Source organism: Rissa tridactyla, chromosome 3, assembly GCF_028500815.1.
Source record: "Rissa tridactyla isolate bRisTri1 chromosome 3, bRisTri1.patW.cur.20221130, whole genome shotgun sequence".
NCBI classification, from domain to species: Eukaryota; Metazoa; Chordata; class Aves; order Charadriiformes; family Laridae; genus Rissa; species Rissa tridactyla.
This window is the reverse complement of record NC_071468.1, coordinates 20,993,327-21,016,166: the sequence shown is the minus strand read 5'-3', so window position 1 is coordinate 21,016,166 and position 22,840 is coordinate 20,993,327. Positions and strand designations below refer to the sequence as shown.

Sequence of the window (22,840 nt, the reverse complement as noted above, 5' to 3'; positions counted from 1 at the left end):
TCTTTCTCTCTGTTTTTCCCCTGTCTCTCCGCCGTCGCAGCTCGCTGTCAGGTGTTTTTTTTTCCCGGCCGGGCAGCGATCAAAGCTGCCCGGGGCAGAAGCGCCGATTGTGGGGCTGACACACGATTGCCCTGGAGCGGGGGCCGAGGGTGGGGGGCAGCGGGTGCGGGGGCACCCCGGGGCGCTTCCCCCCCTCGTAAGGGGCATTTCCCCAAAGCCTTGGCGGGGTTCTTTGTTATTTTTATTTTTTTTTAATGCAAACACACCCCCCTGCCGTGGGGCGGCTCTTTCCCCCCGCGTTGTTTCATCTCGGTGCTCTCCTCTGCGGGTGCTCCGGCGAGGGAGAAAGCAAAGGGAAGGGGCACCCCCCCCCCCCCGCCTCCCACCACCCCAAACCCTCAGCAGCTCCTTTATTTGCATGTCATGTTTATAACCTGGTGGAAACCAAGACTGATATTTGTGGTCGGGAGAAGATGACTTTCACCTCTCCGGATCACTCTCTTAAATAAAAAAGAATTGACCAGCTATGGGCGTAAGCATTTATCTCGAGTTTGCGGTCATTATCTTTATTATATAGCCTCGGCAATAAATAAATCTAGTAGTTACTACCCCACAATAAAACTGTAGTATATGGGACACCTTACTATTACTTTCTTAACAATCTGACATCTCTTCACCTCTAAATCTTCCCTGTCTGCCCGCCGGCCCGCACGGTCGCTCCCCGTCCGCAGGTGCGGAACCTCCGCGCCGCTGCCTCCGCCCCCCCCGCCCCCCGGCTCTGCCCGCTCCTTTCCCCTTTTCCCGCTGATTCCCCCCCAAAACCTGCCCCTCGGCCCCCGCAGGTGCCAGCCCCGCCCGCGGGCTGCCGCCAGCCCCGTGCGCCGGGTGGGCAGGCTCGGGGGACCGGACAGCCTGGGTGGGTGGGTGGATGTCCCTCCGTGGGCGTCCCCTCGGGTTTGGGGGGATAGTTTTCCCCTTATGGACATCTCCCAGGTCAGCGTCCCCCCCCGTGGGTATCCTTCCGTGGGGATGGATCTCCCCAGTGGGCAGTCGCCAGGCGGGTATCCGCCCCCATGGGCATCCCCCCACTGAGCACCCACCGTGGGGCGCATCCCCGGCAGCTGGGACCCCTTTTGGGGATCATCCCCCCACACCCCGCTAATACACCGCCACCAGGCTTCCTACCCGCCCCCCCCCACCCCGGCCCTGGGATACGGGGGAATCCACGGGGGTGCTCCTCTCCTCGGGGGCTGCTCTTTTTTGGCTGGGGGGAGACCACCCCTCTTTTTTTGGGGAGCGGTGGGGGGACACTACCCCAAAACTGAGGCTCAGCAGCGGCGGGAAGCGCTGCCGCTCCCCGCCTCTCCGGTTTTGTGCTTTTTTTCCCCCTTATTCCATAGGTAAATGTCCACGCAATAATATTTATTTCCAGTCAGGATGCTGCGCGTATGTTCCTTTTAATTGTATTTTACCAGGGCGATTCCTTCTTGCTTTTAAAACAAGCGGCTTGGAAAAATATTCCCATTTGGGGCGAGGGGTAAAGGAAAGGAAAAAGGGGGGGGGAGCATTTTTATTTATACCTTTGACATTTAAAAGAGCATAATTAATTTGTCCTGCTTGCATTAACATTGTTGAGGAAGGTTTCAGAAAGCTAACCAGCAAAGGGAAGGGGGGAGGAAAAATAGAAGCTCGCCTAGAAAGCTTAGTATTTTTTTTCTCTTTCAGATGTGTAATCAATCATTCGAGTAGGAGGCAGCAAAATTGTAAAGATTCGATAGATTAAAATGCAAATGAAAGGTAGAAAAAGAAACATTAACATGGCAATCAAAGATTTAATAATCGTAAATCACGGTGGGGTTTTTTTGTTGCAGCTGCAGTTTGTGTGTTTTTTATGTTTTAATCATGTTCGTTCTATAAATAAATAATTTCTGAAACGAGACTAATTTTTCACTATTTTAACCGTGGGCTATGGCACTAATTTTTTTTTTTTTTTTTTTTTAAGTATGGAACTCCAGATTGCAAACTATCAGACCAGAAAAGGGGGTGAAAAAATAGCTAAATTGTTGGATTAGTTCACATTTGGAATTTCAAGTGCAATGTCTTCGCCCCACTGCTTCGCAGTGCCGACTGCTTTACTTTCCAATTGGAAATCCTTATAAAGTTTATTTGGAAACGTGAATGTTTAGGTAAAAGCAGACAACCGGCGTTTCTTTACAAGGCTAACGGTAGCGCCAACCCTCATTCCTGGAGGAAATTTAGAAAGATAAAATACACACGCACACACACATATATATATATGGAAAAGAACAATATCACTTAGGCTCTGAGTGTGTATTACTTCCAAACTAAAGCGTTGCTAAATTTCCAAGGGAAAGGCTGAGGACGGGGAAACCCGGGGGGGGGAGCTGATAAATGGGGGGAAGGAGTCGGAGAGGGTTTGCCGGCTCCCCCCGCTTTAGCGCTGCGCGTTACAGGAAGGCTGCGGGGCTGCCTGGGATGGCTGGGACAAACCTCAGCATCTTTCTGCCCTGGCTGACACACGCAGGGCTCGGCCGTGGGTCCCCCGACTCCCGGCTTTGGGGGTGCATTTGCTCATCCCCTGGGAAAGGGGACAGGAAATAATTCTTTTTAACTTTTTGGGCGCTGCGCGTGGAGTTCATTTTGTGAGGCGAAGGGGAAGGAGGGGCGGGGGGAGAAGGAGTTAATCTTTATTTCGTTGGTAATCTTTATGGGGGGGGGGAGAAAGAAGGGCGGGGGGGGGGGAGGGAAACCCCGTTGACTGCTCAGGTTTGGAGTTTTTTAGCAGCGCTGCCCTCGCTATAGAGCGCCCGGCGCCGCTTCGCCGCCGCGAAAAGAAACCGGTAAAAAAGACCCAACTAAATGCGGGAAAGGAGCCGGGTTTCTGCGCCCGCCCCCGTCGAGGGGACCCGTCCCCGTCCTGTGTCCCCCCCCCCCCCCCCCCGCCTCGCCCCCACCCCCGGCAGCCGCCGGGCCTTTCCCCTCCGTCCCACGGGGCTCCGCGCCCCCTCCGCGGCCGAGCTCCGCGGGGCAGCGGGGATGCTGCGGGGGAACGGGGACCCCCGCTGAACCCCCCCCCCCCCAACCCCCCCGCACCGCCACCCTCCAGGTACACAAACTGGATGGAGGGGGCGGGGGGAGAATTTCCCGAATTCCTCCCCCCCCAAATCATATTAAACCCACTTTAATTTTTCCCTCGGTGGGGCCTTATTTTTTTCTCTCCCCACTCCCCCACCCCCCCCCACCCCCCAAACTGGGGTGTCCCAGGAGGGACTGGGAGATGCCCTTGCCCTGCCCGCCGGCTGCCGGGCGGGGACGGGGACTTGTTGTCTGCCAGGCGGGGACCGGGACACACACACACACACCGTGGGGGGGGGACGACACACACGGACCCGCCGCCCCCCGCAGCCCCTGACCCCGGCATGCACGGCGCGGCTCCATTGATCATCCCGGCCCGCCACCCCCTCCCTTTATGAGATAATGCAATTACAAACATCAATAAGGAGCTGCGAGGGGAATCATTATGCGGTGACAGTGATAAATGACGGTGCAGAAATAGCATGCCTTTTTTTTTTTTCTTTTTTTTTTTTTTTCCTTTTTTCCCCCCCCAACAATCCAGGGGCTTTGGGGGCTGAGCACAGTCACCAAGGTAACAGATGACATCCAAAATGGCACCAAAGGAAAAAAAATGAACAGTCTTTCTTTCGCCTTTCACTCCTTCACCACTCCCCCCCCCCCCACTCCCCCCCCCCACCTCAGCCCCACGCCGCTCTTCCAAAAGAGTTAAGTTGGGGCTTTGGCAGCAGCTGCCACCCAGGCACGCAGCCGTGTCCCCACGCATTCAAGGGACGGGGAAGGTTTGCTGGCTGTCACACACAAAGCAGCAGCAGCAGCAGCCGCCGCCGCAGCCCGGGGCCCGAGTTGAGCCGCCACCTCCGCCCCACGCGTGACCGTGGCCGCCTCCGCGCCGCGCCGCTCCCGGGGGCAGCCGCCTCCTCCCGGCGCTCGGGAAACCCCGCTCCGCTTTTATATATATAAATATATATATATATTTATTATCAGCCCGGGCGGTATAGCAAGGTCAAGGCGGGGGGGCGGGGGTAAATACCCTGCAATTTTCCACGCGGGTTCAGGACGCCCCGACAAGCGAGGGCTTTCCACGCAACCGCGCCCGGGTTGGAAGTATTCACCCTGGTGGCGTCCCAGAAGTACCGCTTCTGAGCCCAAAAAGTACCTGTGGCTGCGGGAGGCACGGCCGGGACGGCGGGGTGGGCATCCACCCACTCCTACACACACACTTCCCCACGCGAGTCCCTCTGCTCAGCGTGGGGGGCTCGGGCCGCCCCGCTCAGCTTAGCTGGGATTTGATGACACCCCCCCCCCCGAAAAAAAAAAAAAATAACCCTCGTGGGCTGCCCACCCACGCGCAGGGCAGGCAGCCATGCGCGCAAATACCGCGCAGACGGGTCTGTGTGCTCCCCCCCTTCGCCCCTGTGCGGGGAGGGGGGGGGGAGAGTAAAGCGTTGCGCCCGACTTGCGCGGCACTGCGCTCTGAGCGCTGAGCCCGGGGAGGGGGGGGCACAAAAAGAAAAGGGGGACGCGGGATATTGGTGTTGCTGAAAAAAATAATGGGGAGCGGGGGAGAATAGAGCCTCGCCGGGGGTTGCACAAACTTTGGGCCGTCGGCGCGCAATCTGCGCGGGCGGCCGCGGAGCGCCCCCCACCCCCCCCCGCAGCACTCTCCCGAGCCCCCAAGAGATGGCAGTCGAAGCCGGCTTTCCTCCTCCTCCTCCTCCTCCTCCTCCTCCTCCTGCTCCGCGGCGGGCAGCGGCAGGACAGCTGGGCGGCGAGCCCCCCCTTCACCGCTCCCAAACTCCGCCCCCGCGCAGCGCCGCGCAGCCCAGCGCGCAAATCCGGCGGGGCGCGCAGGTCCCGTCCCCCCACCCCCGTCCTCCCCCCCGGGGCCGGGCCGAGGGGCTGAAGCGCAGCCGGGCGGGCTGGTCGCCCTCCCCGAGCCCCCCCGGTGCGGTGAAAGGAGGGTAGCTAGGAAACAGCGAGCGGCCCGAAAAGGCGGAATTTCCAACGTGTAAAATGTTCTTAACGGAGCCATTGAGAGAGTGCAATAAGGCGTGAGGGGGAACTAATCTCCCCATTTAAATGTTTGTGGCAATTTTATCTAAATGAATTTTAATGCTAAACGAGGGATAATTCCCTATTTGTAACCCGTTTACTTCTCTTTCCTGTGCCTCTGAAGCCGTCTAACATCATGCGATGAACAATAACAATAAAAATACTGTCAAGGCATATTCTTCATTTTGAACGTGTTATAATTACAGCTGATTAAATGTCTTGGGATATAATGGTGGGTTTAATTTGAAAATCTGACACCCACCCACTCCCCCCCCCAAAAAAAAAAAAAAGGTCCGATGGAAGAAGGTCTGTGCCCCACTTCTCTGAGGAAGGGACGCGTGTGCCCTCGCATGCAAGAGGGCGGTTTGTTTTTGTCTTTCAAGAAACATTTAAAAAAAAACCCAAAACAAAAAACACCAACAAAACAGACAAAAAGAAGAAAAAAAAAAAAGCCAAAACCAAAAAGCAAAAAGCGAGCGCCGTTCATTCACGTTTGGGCAGAAAAGTGTCTTTATTCCGGGAGCCGGGATGTGCAGCCTCTTCGGCGGTTAAAAAAAAAAAAAAAAAAAAAAAAAAGAAAACTGAAGACTTACCAAAAAAAAGTGGGGGGGGGGGGGAGGGAAGGCGGAGACCCAAGCTGCCGGGGGAGAGGACCCCACTTTAGTGGCTTGCTTAATTCAGAAAGGTCTGTGCTGCCTGTCCCCTGCCCTGCCTGCATCCCTGCCTGCATCCTGCCTGCATCCTGCCTGCCCCAGGCACCGGGCCAGGGGGGCGGCAGCATGAGGGGCAGGCGGTGAGCGCATCCCTGGGATGAGGATGGGGATTGGCAAGATTTTGCCTTAATTAAAATATTCGTGTATTTTTCCTACCCCCGGGAAACCCTTAATTTTTTTTTTTTTTCTTTTTCTATAGCTGCGATTTGACATAAAGAAGATGGGAAGGTTTCACAGCCTGCCCGGGCTGTTTGGTGGTATTTAACTCGCTGGCTGCGATGCAGCAAATACAGCTGTGAGAGGAAATTGGTTAATGAGGAGAGGCCGGCCTGCACCAGCCTCCCCTCGCACGGATCCGGCAGCCCCCTGCACCACCCCGCCTTTACTCACCGACAGGCACTGCCCGGGCAAGTTTTCCAAGTTTTCCCATTGCTTTCCAAGTTTTATTTCCCTTCTTTCTTAATATGTTCAGTTCCAGCAAGAAATGGAATATGCGGCTCAAATAATTTACACTGTGTATTGGAACTGTGATTTGGGGCGGGGGGGTAATACTACTTACAAATTTCTTTCCATTAATGCCCTACGATATTACATTTATTAACAGGCAACAGCTCCCAGATCCTGACAATTTACAGTATAAGTTCCGAGAAAGTTTCTTTACGCAGCGTAGCGTTACTTTTACATTTTTTAAAATACGAAGCCGATACTCGAATAGCGAATGATGGGTACATCTCGGGAGCTAGCTGAATTTTGTAGCTGCTCGGCTCCCAGTTTGGGACAGAATGGCGACAAATATTGAAGGGGGCAGGAAACAAATTTTGCAAGCAGTGGAGTCACCATGACAAAAAATAATTTGTTTTTATTTTAGATTCAGATTTCATTACTGCACTCAAACTACTACAACTGGGCTTTGAGTTATTATACAATCCAAACTGTTTCAATCAGAAACTCTAAGACTCAGTGTGCAATGATTATTATTAATAATAATTAGCTCCTTGGTTTCTTGATAGAAAAAGGCTATCAACAAGCATTTGTTTAACCACAACAAAAGTATAATTAGCTTATCCCACTTAGTAAATCTGTATGCATGCCAACTCATACCAAACTGCTACTTTTACAAAAAATTGCAATAATACAGATCATTTTTCCAGTCCTTTTTGCACAAAATTTATTTACAATGTATACATAAATGCTCCATGATGGGACTATGGAAAAAAAAAATAAAAATGCACACATGACCGATGTCTTGCCCAGAAAGAAAGTCAACATATTAAAAAATAAATCTTCAGTCCACGTTTCGAGCTGCATAAAACAGGAAGTGATGTACAAGGTGGTGGTTGCTGCATGGGGACAAGGATGCTCTGATGTGACAATTAGGCTTCAAATACACTGCCTTTCCGTTTCCATGCTTCCTCCTACCAGTCTCCTTAAGACACTGCCTGCAACAGCTGATTAATCATTGTTGATGACTGCAGTTTTTCCCATCCTTCCCGATTTACATCTGTTCAGGCCAATTCAAATATGGTGAGTAAATGAATTAGACATGCAAATTCACGCCCCAGGCTAGAAAGAGAGAGAGGGAGAGAGACGGGAGAGAAAGGGAAGAAAGACAGAGAGAGAGAGAGAGAGAAGAGAGAGAGAGAGAGAGAGAGAGAGTGTGCATGGCTGAAATCCTAGGATAGAAGAAAGATTCTTCTGCCTGACATAGTTATTTTAATGCTCTAAAAATCCTGCAAATAAGCCCTTTCTGTCATTTGCAGGGTAAGTGTAAGGCTTCTTTTTTTTTTTTTTTTTTTTTTAAATGTAAGGAGGCTTCTGGAGGAAGTGAAGAGCTATGGAAACAACACACATAGTGTGGAAAAATTTCACATTTTTTTTAAAAAATCTATAAGAAACAACGTAATATGGATAACAGTATAATAGCATTTTACAATATTTCACTCTTTGTTCTCTTAATGTCTTATATAGGTATTTAGCATGTCCCCAGAAGTTGACTTCGGTTGGTGTTTTCCTGCTTTTCAGGGTCCCTGTGAAGAATTGGAACGTCCCTTGGTCCAAAGTTGACGCCAAGAACTCCATAGTCATTGCAGAAAGACAATGTTTGAAATCTACCGTCGCTGCAGACAACGCGTATTTCCCTTAAGCTACTGAGCATGAATGTCCATCACTTGTCCGCTCACTGCCGGCTCGCCGGTATGAAGCATTGTGGGGCTTGATGCTGACATGGGCATTCCAGGGTGGGGTGGTCCTCCATGCATCATCATCGCTGGGTGGTGAGGGTGTCCAGGAATGTAGGTATGCATGGGGGGGCCATGACGCAGCTGAGCGGGATGGGGGGGCATCTGGGGTGGGGTATAGCTTGGCTGTCCCATGTTCATACCCATTGGACTACCCCGAGACACATAATCCCCTGGCATACTTTGCAGCCCTGTGGAGAGAAAGAGGCGGCAGTGAGTGGTGGGGACCAGCTAATCAACATTGGGCCACAAAGCCCCTCTGCTCGGCCACAGGAAGGCCAGGGTCAAGCCAAAGGTGGGAGGTGGAGTCATGGGTGCACGAGCGCAGTTGGCTTTGGGGGATCCAAGCCTGCGTATGGACTCACACCAACGGCAACAGGAATGATAGCATGATAGAATCATAGAATGGTTTGGGTTGGAAGGGACCTTAGAGATCATCTAGTTCCAACCCCCCTGCCATGGGCAGGGACACCTCCCACCAGACCAGGTTGCTCAAAGCCCCATCCAGCCTTGCCTTGAACACCTCCAGCGATGGGGCAGCCACAGCTGCTCTGGGCAACCTGTTCCAGTGTCTCACCACCCTCACAGGAAAGAATTTCTTCCTGATATCTCATCTAAATCTCCCCTCTTCTAGTTTGAAGCCATTACCCCTCGTCCTGTCACTACATGCCCTTCTAAAAAGTCCCTCTCCACCTTTCTCGTAGGCCCCCTTCAGATACTGGAAAGCTGCCATAAGGTCTCCCCAGAGTCTTCTCCCAGGTCAAAAAAAAAGAACAACCCCAAGAACATCCTCCCCCCTCCAAATGCAGAGTTTGAGGAGATGAAACTGCTTTTTGCTTTTATGGTATGAGATGGAGCCGCTTCCGACCCGCAAGCACACCGGAAGCAGAGCCAGCCTGATGACGACTAATGTCACACAGGGTGGTGGCACTACGCCGGGGCTGCCCTGCCAGAGCTCTCAGGTGGGTTCCATCTCCCATGGCCTTGCTCCAGCTACCCGCCTTCGCCTCCCCGCTTGTAAAAGCGTGCTGGGAACACAAGGCAGGGAATCCGTAGTAGTTCAGGAGAGGAGAGATGGGTTAAATCGCTGTTGAGGTTTATCAACAGTTATTTATTTAGCTCTCGAGCCCGATCACTTGGAATCTGTCCCAAGTATTGCGCCATTCAAACAGACGCTGTACAGCAAGCACATACATCGCTGAACAAAGGCCTCATATGAAGCCGAAATTGATAGGATTACTAAGGACGATTGTTAAATCAAACCTGTATTTTTAAACGCATTAAAAAAAAAACATATATATATAATCAATAACAGTTATCAATTAATGCCTTCCCCCTGCTCACTTCTGCCCGAAAAAATCAGACGCCCAACTCAGTCAACGTTTCAGTGGGGTTTGGGAGAACAATAAGGAAAAAAATTGGACCTAAAACAATAAAACCTCCTGCTTTCCGTGGGCCTCTGCCTTCTGCTTGGATTGCTGGAGCTGATGGGAACTGACAGGTGTATTGTTTCGGAGAGCTATAAGCTCCATAATCATCAAGGGTGAAAGGCATACGCTATTGCTAAGTAGGTTCAATTGGCTTTAGTTCTAAGTAAGAGCGCGCCGTGAATGCGCCGAACACCTTGGAATCAGGTCTCAAGGCTCTAGCAATGAATAGCTGCTTAATCTAGCCTAAAGGAACAGTTTTGAACTAATGAAAATTGCTTATAAAATATACTGTACTCACAGCTCTTTAATCAAAAAAGATGATAATATTTTTTGTAATAACCTATTAATTTAATTGGTCACGAAGCATAAAATACATCATTTAAATTTAATTGACCCAGAAACTAAGAAACAATATTTAAATTAACTAAGCTAGAAATTTCCATGATGAGGTAATAAGGCTGTTGCATTCCCAAGCTCGGAGGAATGTTTTCACAGCTAATTGTTAAAACTTATTTTTGACTTGCACCCAGAGAAGACGACTACGAAATACACTTGGCCTGGGTAACTTCAAACCCTACATTAATATAGGCTGGGGGCACAACAAAGATGCCGAAATAACTGCTTTTAACTCTGGTAAGAGAGCGAGAGGAACAGAATCAAGCACCATTTAAACATGGTACCGGTACCTCTGTGTTTCAAACCGCTTTACTCTTTTTTTTTTTTCTAAAAAAAAAACAACCAACAATCCCAAAAATTTGTATAATGTATTTTCCCCTATAAAAAGACAAGAGGGGGGTAAAAAAAAACTGGGACAGTTTTTCTAGGCTTTCTTCGCGAGGCCTGCCACTGAAGATTGCATTAATGATCTCTATTTTTGTATACTGAATAAGTCAAATCCATTTGTCACACTGCAAGTGATGGCATACTTAATTTGGATATAGTCAATTAGCCTGGGCTAAGCTCCATAGCCTGCTGCGCACACCTCTATTTTGTATTCTCTCTTTTTCCTTTGCCACACGTAATCCCATTATGATGGACAGACAAAGAGAAATAAACTTGAAAAAAAAAATTTAAAAAAAAAAATAAAATCAAAGTTTCGTCCATCGCCTTCTAAAACGCAACCGAGTGAGGCTGCCGTTTATTTATTTAATTTTTTTTAAAAAAAACCTAGGAGAAGTCTCCGTTTGGCTTTTTTGGTGTCTTGCAGGTTAGCGGGAGAAATGTAACTCATGCATCAACTGCGGTTAGACAGATTTATGACACTTTGGGGACATGCTCTTTCCTCTCCCTGCGCTGCTGCAGACCGCTTACATTTTGCAAATCAGTCTGTTGCCAAGACGACGGGCTCCCCCCACCTCCCTGGCTGCTTCTTGTTTTGTCATGTGCTCGGGGATGGATAATAGCATCAATGTATGGCGGCGGCAATGTACGGCGGCGTCAACGTACGGCGCGCGCGCGCACGGAGGGGTTTTGGGAGGCTTGGAAAGCTTGAGCTGAACCGGAGGGAGCGAAACCCGAAGGAGCCCAGGCGTAGTAGGATGGATGGATGGATGGAAAGGAAGGAAGAAGCATGAGGCTATGGGCAGGGAGAACATAGGGAAATGCAAGGAGACAAATATCCCTCGGACAAAGTGAGAACAAAGACCCCGTTGGTACTTACTTCCCCCTGGCTTTGCCATTGGTTACCTAGGTGAAGGTTACATGTAGTGCCACTGCCCCTCCATGCCCATATTCATGCCCATTCCACTCATAGGTCCTAGAGGGAGATAAAAAAATCCAAGAAGATGCCAGAGAGTGAGCAAAGTCAACAGATAGTGCCAAAAGCCCCTTTTCCAAAATGCAGCAGGGCAGAGGGGCCAGGACCTCCCCTCGGCGGCGCTGAAGGCAGGCAGAAGACAGGCGAGGCGAGGCAGGCAGCGGAGACGGGGGCGGAGGTGGGGGGGACCTGCGGTGGCGCGACCGAGGGGGCCGGAGCGGGGGCTTACCTGGCGCTCGGATGCCCATGTGCTGCTGGCCGTCCATCACGAAACCTCCCATCGGCTGCCCGTCGGGGTTATAGGGCGTTCCTTGACTTACTGGAAAAGCGCAGAACGTTGCTTTTTAGCCCCAGCCAAAAGGGTCTCCTTCTTCTCACTGCGTTGAGATACAACCCCTCCACCCCACCCAGGGACTGCTATCCATGCCGGCTCTAAAAAGAGGGCAAAACCATCTACTCTTCGAATTTAGCGGCCGGGTTAACGAGCTTGCTTAGCTGTGGCTTGATTTCCTACTGTGAGTTTGGAAATGGAGTGAGCGATCCGGAATCTAGAGACACGAGGAGTCCCGGCTCCAGCTGCTGCTGCTGCTGACGTCAATGCAAAGACCTCTACAGGAGCCGGATTTTATGGCTGGAATAGTCACCCTGAAATCGCAGTGTGTTAAATTACGCCCCTGTGCTTTCTAAGAGCAGGACCTGGACACGTCCGCGCCAGATAGTCACTTCTAATGGCAAAATAATGGAATGTACTCGAAGAGGAAGTGTGGCCCAAAGGCATCTTGGACAACCATGGATTTGGACAGTTTGGCAGCGAGATTTAGAAAACAAAACCATCTGAGGGTAATGGGCTATTCCTCGATGGTAAATACCCACACAGAGCTGCGAGCCAAGATCCCAGACAGAACCGGCATGAGAAAACTTCAGATTTTAATAAAATATATAAAAATAAATCCCCCCCCCCCGCCAAGTAAAACCCAAACACTCATTGATCCCAAAAGGCAGCTACTACAAAGAAGATGCGAGGGACAAAAGGACCCTATACAAGTCCCACTACCTGAACTCCAGGTTTTAACTGTACATTAAAAGCTGGCTTCAGAAGTGAGCTGCCTTGGGTTATTAAAGCACATAAAGCTCTACCTCATTGAATGTCTTTGAACTTTACTGAGTCCCACAAGCGATTCTGACCCCTTTGCCCTTTTGACAGGTAATAAAGTTTACAGCAATTCCACACCAAGCCATGCACCAGGGAGTGGTCACAGGAGCAGAAAGAGCTGGGAAGGAAAACTCTAAACAACAACTAAAAAAAAATAACTTTAATTCCAAACGTGTACGGAAAGTCCGGTCATGGAGCAGATTCTTTTAGTTTCTTTTTTTTCGTTGATTTTCCAATGTCTTTTTTCCCCCAAATATTTTAATCATGGTAAAATGATTAGGGTTGTAATGAAAGAAAGCTGGTTGGATTTTAATTGTCAATCACTCCCAGCATTCATTTCTCATTTATTTACCAGGTAACGGACCTCCCGGTGAATGGCTTGAGGATGGTTTTCGCCTGCGTGACTTGAATACAGTTATTACTGGGGACTTGCCTGCTCGATTGGACTGGTCTATCATGGGCTGCACTATTCTTCTTCTAGCATTAATAAACCTGCAAGAAAAGAAAAAAAAAAAAAAGAGGGAAGCAAAACGGTTATGGAAGGGGACGACTTCCACCCATCCCCAAGCCCCCTTCGTCCCGCTGCGAATCCGTCGGGCAGCGTGCGGATGCAAATCCTGCAAAACCTCTCACCCCGCTGACCTCTGAGAGCACGGGCTTGGGGTTTCCCAGCTGATTTATGTTCGCCTGCTTTTTTACCACCGTCGGACACTTCCATTTCATCTTTTCTTGGGGGAATTAGCCGAGTTTTCAGGAAACAATACCAGCAACGCTCTTCTCAATTCAGAATGGGGCACACACACAAAAAAAACCCAACGGGTGAAGCCGGCGAGATGCTCGTGAGGGCATCTGCCGCCTCCCCCTCATTAGTGCCATTTCTGCCTTATGTCCTCTGACTTCTTTTCTCCAATTTCTTCTTCTTTTTTTTTTTTTTATCAAAACCTGCCCCTACCTCTTGCAAACCTAATTCCCTTTTAATGCCCACTATTAAGATAATGAACTGTGATGGCAGAACCCCATCAAATGAGGGAACGTCTGGAGTTTTATCACCGCCAAGTCACACTGCTGGGGACTTCAGAGCCGCACATTCCTCCTAGCCATTTCTTGGTGGGCTTCCCCCCCCCCCGCTCTTTATGCAAAGTCTGAGGGGTCAAGGCGAGGTCATAGCTTTACAGTAATTGAATTTATAATCCTGTTTTCTCCAGCTAGGCCTGACCATTTACAGCAAACATCTTGTTAAACTGTAATTACTGGACTACTGAAAATTCCCCCCGAACAATGAAAAGCAGATCTTTGGCAATAAAAACAAAACAAAAAAAAGGTACAGTCCTTTTTAAAAATAGCCATCTGCAACCGTACTCCTTGCATTTTTGTAGCTCTTCCCCTCAGTTAGTCTTGCCATGATCATTTGGGAAAGGAATATTCAAAATAATTTGGAGCAAAAGAGAAGGAGAGGGATCCCGAGTGCCACAGCCTCCTCTGTGGGCAATCCTCCTGAAATCTGGAGGCTCCAAACCATGGCTGGGAACCCCTCTGAAGAGCGTTAGAGGAACATCTCTTGCAGCTTCACTCATCAGAACGCTTAGTTAAAAACCATTTGGAAAGCATCTCCACCAAGACTCAATCACGGCAAAGCCTCGTAACCAGACTTTACATTCTTTACGAGAGAGAAAAATAATAATAAAACCGTGCATGCCTCAGTATTTACTAGCAAAGGAAGAAGCGTGAGCATGCGTAAAACCACACCACACTTGTGAAACGCAACAGGAAAGTCCACAAAGGGCTGTTTGGTCCTTGTTGCTGTTGCCTGTGCTTGGGGTGGCTTAGCAGGAGCTCTCCTACGGCAGAGAGCAAGCCACCAGGACCTTCCCGCGGGATTCAGCTCTGCCCACCCGTTCCCCTACACCGTTGAGGAGAAGAATCGCAAACCATCATCCCGTGTGTTGTTTGTTTTGCCCTCATCAAAGACCAACACAGCGATTTCACTCTCCTCCTACCTCCCGTTCCCGACTGACTCCCGTTCCCCAAACTCCCACAAAAATTAATCAAGATGTTGAGTCCTCAGCAAACCCGTCTCGACAAAATGGGCTCAAAGGCACCAATTCCGGATGCTGATCTGGGAACCTTATGCCTGAACTAGGTCATGTTTTGTCAGCAACAGTATTGGATCAATTTTTGTTCACATTTCCGATAAAAAAAAACTCGCATCAACTCCAGCAAACGGTGTTGCAAATCAGTTTATCATTATCTTGTACAAACCATGAAAATTAGAATCATGTGAGCAGAAGGTTAGACTAATTCTCCTTTCTCATTATAAGCACAGGTGTAGCACAAACACCATGCGAAATAAGCAATTAAAAAAAATCTGCTTTTTTTCTCCCATTAGCTGCCTTAGCTCCATGACCAATTAGAAAATTGTTTAATATCTGTAATCTGCATTTGCAGAAACCAATTTTCACAGCAACTCTCCGAAGTAAAACACCACCATGAAACCCCGGTGCCCCAGCCATTCCTTTCTGCAGGCTCCTGCTGCCTTGACTCCATCCTTCTCCTGCCCCGTTGCCAGGCAGGAGGGGAGAGGGTTTTTGGTAGCCGTGAGACTGGCTGGCCACCCAAACCTTCACTTGCCAAAAGCTTTTACCCCAAAGAAACCCTGAACAACACGAAGCATGCACACTCCAACCTCACAGCCTTCTCTTCCTTCTCCAAACTACGAGCGCTTTTAATAAGAAGGGGGGGGGGGGCTCAGTAATAAAGCTAGAATTTACCAATAATTATCCATAAGACGTGCCTACAGTAAAACACATTCTCACCTGTTTGCCCCACGCTATCGCTCAGGACATCTGCTTTAAGAACATTTTGCACACAGGTACTTAACAGTTATCTTCTTCCTACGCATTCGTAGAAGTATTTTCTATAAGTAGCAATTCTGCCAAACAGCCCAGTGTTTGGATGTCTTCGGGGGGAATTCAGACGCAAGAACATTTTCCTTCTGGGCAAAGTAATAAAATGACATTCTCGCTCCTCCCACTAGAAGTCAAACGGAGGTCAGCTCCCCATCCTTGTATCTGTTTAAATAAACTGGTCCAGCTGTTTGTTTCCAGGATGCCCTTTAACCTTCTGTCCCATCCTCCCTGCCTTTGTAACAGAACGCTTTACTTTGCATTATAGTAGACTCCAAACCACTATGCATTAAAAAAAAAAAAAAAAGAAAAAAAAAGAAGAAGAAAGTATTCACTTTCAAGTTTCTTCCTGCATCCCAAACCTGGAATTTGCAAGAACCCTTCAGATTAAAACTATTACTGTGGCTTGTCTTGAGAGACCACAATGCAGTCCTGTTACATTTATAAATCACAGTTGAGAACTCTTTGCAGGCTAAACGGCGAATTAGCTGTAGCTGCAGAAATATACAGGCACGAGGATGATTTCTTCATACTCTCTGGTTTTCCCTTTGATAGAAGGGCCAAGATCTTTTGATCAGTCTTTGAATTTCCAAAGCACCAGGCAGACGTAACACCAGCAAAAATGATGGAACAGAAAAGCGAAGAGGAAAAACCTCACCACCCCTTTTCCCGTATGTTCACATTCACCTATCTCAAGAGCAAGAAAACCTAAATCACCCTGATTTATAAAAGATCAGAGGAATCAGGACATAAAAAAAGATATTTGCGTATTAAGCGCAACTGAAACGGAGTATTCTCAACATGCAACTCAACATAAAATTTAAGTTAATGATTAAGACGGCCGCATAACTTACTTAACATAACAACCTTACTTGTCTGAGTAAAGACCCGCACAGGCTCAAAGACTTGCATAAAGTATTTTTCCCCATACCAGTGCTCTGTGCATTGGTACCTGTGCTCCAATGTGGATGGGGAGCGGGGTTGGTTTGGGTTTTTTTCCTCTAAAGAGCAAAATCCATAGCAGCACAAACAGCATGAGATGCCTCAGTGTACAAGCTGTAACCATCTCCCAGCCCAAGGAGAGCCGAGAATTCGAATTCTGCAAAATGATGTTTTGGGTTGCTTTTTTTTCTTTTTTTTTTTCTTTTTTTTTCTTTTTTTTTTTTTTTTTTGCAAGGATCTGGCATAGAGGAAACATTTGAACAGTTGAGCAAACACAGAAGTTTAAAGTATTTATTATTTTTTTCAAGTTAACTTCTCCTCCCCCTTTTGGATACATGAGATTGCGCTTCCCGCCGTGTCACAGAAAGCAAGAAAAAACCCAGCTATTCCACCTGCATAACCCTAAAGAGGAGGAGGAGGAAACCGTCTTTTCTCCAATTTGCATTTTACTAGGATGTTTTCTCTTCGGCTTCTCGCCTGGGGTCTGTCTCTGGAGGTGACTGGCAGCCTCCCCGGTTGGAGCATCACCGGTCCCACGGGTGAGATCCAGCCCCGGCCCCGCGGATGGAGCAAATCCCCCCTCTGTGCTCTGACCTTCAGCTTGGCCGCCCTCCCCGCCACGCACAAGTTTTGGTTCTTCTCAGCAAGAGGCAGCATGGCTGGCGATGACAAAAGCCTTATTTTAGTTGGAAATTGGCTACAATAATAGCAGCCAGAGAGCAAGGATTTTCAGAGGGTCACCAAAACCCTCCAAAAGGCACAAGTTCGCAAAGGCTCAGGTTACAGCCCGAGTGACATTTTCCACACAGATCTGGTCTTTCTCCCTTCCCTTTGTATTTCGCTTCTGTGGAGTGAATAAAACAAGACCTTCCTCCGCTGTCACGAATTTCCAAAGTCACCTTTTGCTCAAGAACCGACAGAGCGATTGTGGGGACTTCCAATTTGCAGTCTTGGAATGAAATTTGCCAGGACCAGCTGTCTGAAAGGAGATGCTGAGACTCAGCGCTATATTGAATTTTTATCTCCCCCCAGCCCTCCCAAATGAAGACAGTTTCACACCATTCCTGACTTTTGATACCTGGAGTTGCAGGCTTCTCCCTCTCAGTATTCTCCCAAAGCGACACATTCCAGAAGTCTGTGTGTCACTAGCAGTGCCAAGAAATTCCCAAAAAGTCTCTCTGCCTTATTTTGTCCTTGAGCTCCTTCTAGCAAACCAGGCATAAGGAGGCTGAGAAAGCCCACAGTACCTGCAAACCCCGGTGCTAAAATCTGTCTTTGCCCCTCTGACAAAAACAGTAGTCCCCTTGACAACAAGCAAATCATCATTTTTCTATAACAGATGCCAAAGTAACAGAGCCCTTCAAACCGGCAAATAATTCACTTGTAAAACCAGCCGTACTCTTTTCTACATACTGGGATCCTTCATTTATACAGCAGCGAAACAACCACCTCTATTCAGCACTTAATTCCTCAACGCTTAACAGGTTTATCTCTAATAAAAACAATTTAAATGGAAAGTGTGCTATAAACGGGATTATTACACTTCAGTAACTGCTTTATTCCTTATTTTAACATATTTTCATTTTTTTCCCTGTGTATTTGTTTTCCAGAGCTTTTTAAAGGAGTCAGTTAAAGAAAAGAAAAAAAAAAAACCCTAGAAATTATTTCACTGAATACTTTCAAGTGTTTTAAAAACAGCCTTAAAAATAGCAAGTTCCGTCTGTAATTAGGAACACAAAAAAAACCTGCAGACTTTTGAATGGTAATCACATCTCCCCATCCCTAAAATGAGAAATAAATGTTAAAAGAGTGCTTACTGCCATTATTAGAAAGTTCTGATCCTGAAGTCAGTTAGTGAGCTTAATGACCCGTAACTACCAGTCATTAGCAATCCATGCTCTCTGTACTCCCTTTATTTGTGAAGAAAAAAAAAATAATAAAAAAGAAAAAATCCAAGACGCTCAGGAAACTTTGTTCAATTTAAAGTCAAACCTTATGAAGTCATGTTTGGCAACTTTTCTTGGTTTCTCCTCCTCCTCCTCCCAACCGAAGACAGTTCAGGACTGCAATACATCATTTACAACACTGAACAGAGGTAGGGAGGGAAGAGAGTACAGGGGCTGCTAACCGCCCACTCCAGACACGTAATATTGGAATATGCTCCAAAGGATAGCGAGCGCATCCATCAGGAGGATGGGGAAGGTCTCCCAAAAGCTCTCCTCTCCTCTCCCTCCCTCCTCCCATGGCAGCACCAGCGCCGGGGACTCTATATAGGGCTGGGGGGGGCGTCGCAAGACAATATTGAAGAGCGAACAAATAAAATACTATGCAAAAACTAGTGATGAAAAACCACTAATTAGCTGACAAATTTGATGTAAAGCACTAATGAAAGCCATGTGTGGTTCTGCAATTTAGTTTTAAAAATAGCTTCTGACTTCAAGCATTACTATGTGACCCCACCGATGGATTCATGTTGTGCATTCAGAAAAGTTGCTTTAAAGCGGGAGAGTGCTATTGAATCTCTCGCAAGCCAACCCTGCTAATGTAGCGAGCACATCGAGAGCAAAAATAGAAAGCAGGGAGATGGGATCAGGTATGCGCTCCTTGTAAGAGAGCCGGCTGTGCCCTACATTCCGGCCAGCCCAACGTACGCCAGCTCTGCCTTTGGCCACCTCCTGTGCTTGCTCTTCTCCCTTAAGCCCTACTTCCCCTCCTGCTCCACACCATGCCTTCTTGTCAAATCACCAGGGGACGCATCCTGCTTCCAAATAGGCAGACCAGATTTGGTGGAGCACCCTGCCACCAGCCCCATGGGAACGTGGTGACACTCTTCAGGATGGCAGCGAGCCTAGTGGTGGCTCGTGCTCTCAGTGCAGAAGGGATGGCTGATGTTTTTCCATCGAGGTAGGACCCACAAGCTCCTGGCCCTGCTCTTTCCTTGGCCCAAACGCTTCCCTTAAACCCCATCTTTGCACAGGGCTCATGGCTGGTGGCTGTTTGATGGGTCTTTCTAGAAGAACGCTGGGCAGGAAATACTTTTCCTGTCTTGCAAAATTTTCCCTGTTCCCCAGCAGGATGGAGCTAAAGCCTATTTGTATATATTTAGCTAGTTCTGAATGAAAAACAAGGGAGGGACTCGCTAGAGAGGAGTGAAGAGCCAACGTGCCCAGGGAAGGGATCCCTGGAGATGCTCCTCCCTGCTCTGCCCATCTCCAGTGCCCTCCCGCATCAAAGGCGAGCTGCTGTTGGCCTTTCTGGTAAGCTCTCTTCCTTCTCCTCCCATCCACAAATCCCACTCAGTCCTGCAAAAAGCTCAGCCGACGCGGAAAGTTTCCGGTGAAAATGCAGGTCCAGCATCCAGGCATCTCCCCAACTGATGCCCGGGAGCCGGAGCAGAGGCGGTGCAGCAGGTCTCGGCTGCGCCGGGGAGGGCTTGCAGCAACCTCATTCCCTGACACCGCAATTCCCTCGGGGTGCAAAGCAGATGTAAACTCGCCCTCGGCAGCCAGATGATGTAAGGGGAAATCTTTACATGGCAAAGCGCCAGTGGAGCTGACCTCCCGGCTCTTCCCTGCTCCCAAATCCCAGTGCAGCTGTACTCCGCTGATCTCCGTGTGCCACAATTAGCCTTTAAGGAATATGGCAAGGATTCATCTAGTAGAGCAGCACTAAGGCTGCTCTGAGTCCCGCCTGGGACAGCACTGGACCCAATGCAACACCTCAGTTGGGTACACAACACGCTATCAGACGAAATCTTGCCTCCCACAAAAATGCTCTCCCTGCCCGAGGGCTGATGTTGTGTAGTCATTTTTCTACTACAGGTTTGGAGTGATTTATCTCATAGAATCATAGAATGGTTCAGGTTGGAAGGGACCTTAAAGACCATCTAGTTCCAACCCCCTGCCCTGGGCAGGGACACCTCCCACCAGACGAGGTTGCCCAAAGCCCCATCCAGCCTGGCCTTGAACACCTCCAGGGATGGGGCAGCCACAGCTTCTCTGGGCAACCCGGGCCAGGGGCTCACCATTCTCACAGGAAAGAATTGCTTCCTGATATCTCATCTAAATCTCCCCTCTTTCAGTTTAAAACCATCACCTCTCGTCCTATTGCTCCACCCCCTCATCAAGAGTCCCTCCCCAGCTTTCCTGTAGCCCCCTTAGGGACTGGAAGGGGCTCTAAGGTCTCCCCAGAGCCTTCTCTTCTGCAGGCTGAACAGCCCCAACTCTCTCAGCCTGTCCTCACAGCAGGTCCTTCAGCCCTCTGAGCATCTTCGTGGCCTCCTCTGGACTTGCTCCAACAGGCCAATGTCCTTCTTATGCTGGAGGCCCAGAGCTGGAGGTGCAGTATCACCCGCCATACAGTGCACTGTCTTTGCTGGGATGGAGATGTATGTACTCCAATGTGCAGACCATGCCACAAACTTTGAGACCTCCCAGACAGTCGCGGCAGAGGGTGCACAGGCTCTCCACAAGCTTTGAGAGCAGCCCAGATTGGAATGCACTTCTCCCAGCTTGGTGTTTTCTCCCAGCTCTGAGGGGAATCTGAACCTCAACTTTCCATCTGAACCTTCATGACAGTCTGCCTGGAATCCATAACTCAGGTCCTGGTCTGGTGCATGCCCATCAGTGCCAGTGCAACCCAGCGGCTTGTCTTCAGCAGATCACTTCAAAACAACAACCCAAGTCCTGCTTGATGGCAGGGATTATGCTGGGAACAGGTGAGGACTGATAGCAAACTACGCGCCACTTCTTTGAAAACACTCGTCTCTCTTCCAGAAATGTCCTTGTCCTCTGTTGATTCAGCATAACCTCATATTTGTGGTGTTAGGGGATATGGTGTAGGGGAGAACTTTCTAGAGTGGAGTTGATGGTTGGACTCAATGATCCCAAGGGTCTTTTCCAACCTAAATGATTCTATGATTCTATGATTTAAGGGAACGTAGTGTTTGTGTAGATGCCTGCATGATCTCTGAGCTTCCTCCTGCCACATAAGTGGTCTAAATTCAGGAGTTCCTCCTGTGAGGTCCAAGTCTTTTTCCATACATCAAGTTGGGAGCCTTGTCCAAACAGTTTTCCCCTGTTCACTCCTACCTATAATGCATACGGCATGGGAGCTGGAAGCCATGCCCGGTCCTCCGGCCCAAGCGAAGGAAGAGAGGCTGCTCCCACGCCTGGCTGCTGGTTTAAGTGCGTTCCCGCTCACTGAAGGATAGAAATGCTCTGTCCGTGCTCCTGGATGGATCCCTGCACCCTCCTCTCATCTCCAGAAGGCCACTTAACTCTGTCCCCAGGAACCCCACACCAGCTCCTCCAGCCTGCGGGACAAGAGGAAGCAAACCCATGCTGGCCAAACCAAAAGCCCTGACAAAGTGTCTTTGGGGAAAAACACCCCCAGAGCCCCCAAAGAGGAAACATAATGACCCCCCACATGGGGACCTGTGATTTGTACATGAAATAGGCTTTGACGTCGCTCTGCTCCATACCCTGAGACACCGGCTCGGGGCGGAGGAGGGAAGCTGTGATTCCTGTGGTTGCGTCCTCCCCACCACTACCGAAACAACAAACACGAGCACACTGGTGCTATTTCGTGTGATGTGGGCACCTGCAAAACTGGTTTTGATTTTTTTTTTCCTAATTATTTTTTTTTTCCCAGAAACCACAGAAGATACAACTCTGAGTCACAGCCAACCTGAAAAACAACCCCACGCTTCTGGACAGACCCCCCCCCAAGACATCCTACTTCAAAACATTGTTTTCTAACCACTGCTAATAACCTACTTTGTAATCTACTTTATCTAAACATAATTTCCCATTAAGTGAAGTAATTCATTTTGCTTATAATTCTACTCCTGACGGCGTTTTATTCAGGGCAGGAGAAAAGACATCCTCAGAAAACAAGGCAAACAAAACACACACGGGGAGGTCAGAGGAATGTCAAAGATAAAAGCAATTTGTGAGACCACGGGACATGGAAAGCTTAGGGATCAGCCCCCCAGATGGTATAAACCACCTTTATAAACCAGGTGAGGAGTCGGACATCTCCGGGATAAATCTGAATTAAAAAGGAACTATCGTTATTGTGCTTTATCATTAGCCAAAAAAGCCACAAGGACTAGAACGCTTGGGCAGGGGAAAAAAAAATAATAACCCGTGAAACTGTTCCATGACCTAGATTTCGTTGAAGAACTGCGGAAGTAATATTTTTTTCAGCAGCATCTGCTGCCGTTTCTTTTCTTTTTCAAAAGTAAAATAAAAGGCAGAAGCCTCGTTAGCTCTATCGCCGGTATAGCCAGACAGACATCACTTACACCGAAATCATTTCAGGGCAGGCAAGGCAAAAAACGCACGCCCTCGACAGCGCGTCCTCGCCCTGCGCCTCCGGCTGTGTTTCATTTTCGAGCAAAGAAAATGGGTTTAGCCAAGAAGGAGGCAACATTTGCCCCGTTTTTAATACTTGAGGCTGACTTTTTAACCAGGCGGTTTGTTTTACGCAGGTGCAGCCCAGAGCGAGCGCCTGGTGTAAGTGCGAGAGAAGGGTCTCGGAGGGCACCTTCCTCCG

At 48.9% G+C, this 22,840-nt stretch overlaps 1 protein-coding gene across 1 annotated transcript in view; it reads right to left on the bottom strand.

Moving 5' to 3' along the window:
* Nucleotides 1-6,700: 6,700 nt before the first annotated feature.
* The window catches only part of MEIS1 (Meis homeobox 1), a 113,431-nt gene continuing 97,291 nt past the window's right edge, over nt 6,701-22,840 (bottom strand). Inside the window, 3 exon segments of the mRNA XM_054194689.1 lie at nt 6,701-8,289; nt 11,514-11,599; nt 12,867-12,929. Coding sequence (XP_054050664.1) covers nt 8,006-8,289; nt 11,514-11,599; nt 12,867-12,929 — 433 coding nt within the window. The 3' untranslated portion in view covers nt 6,701-8,005.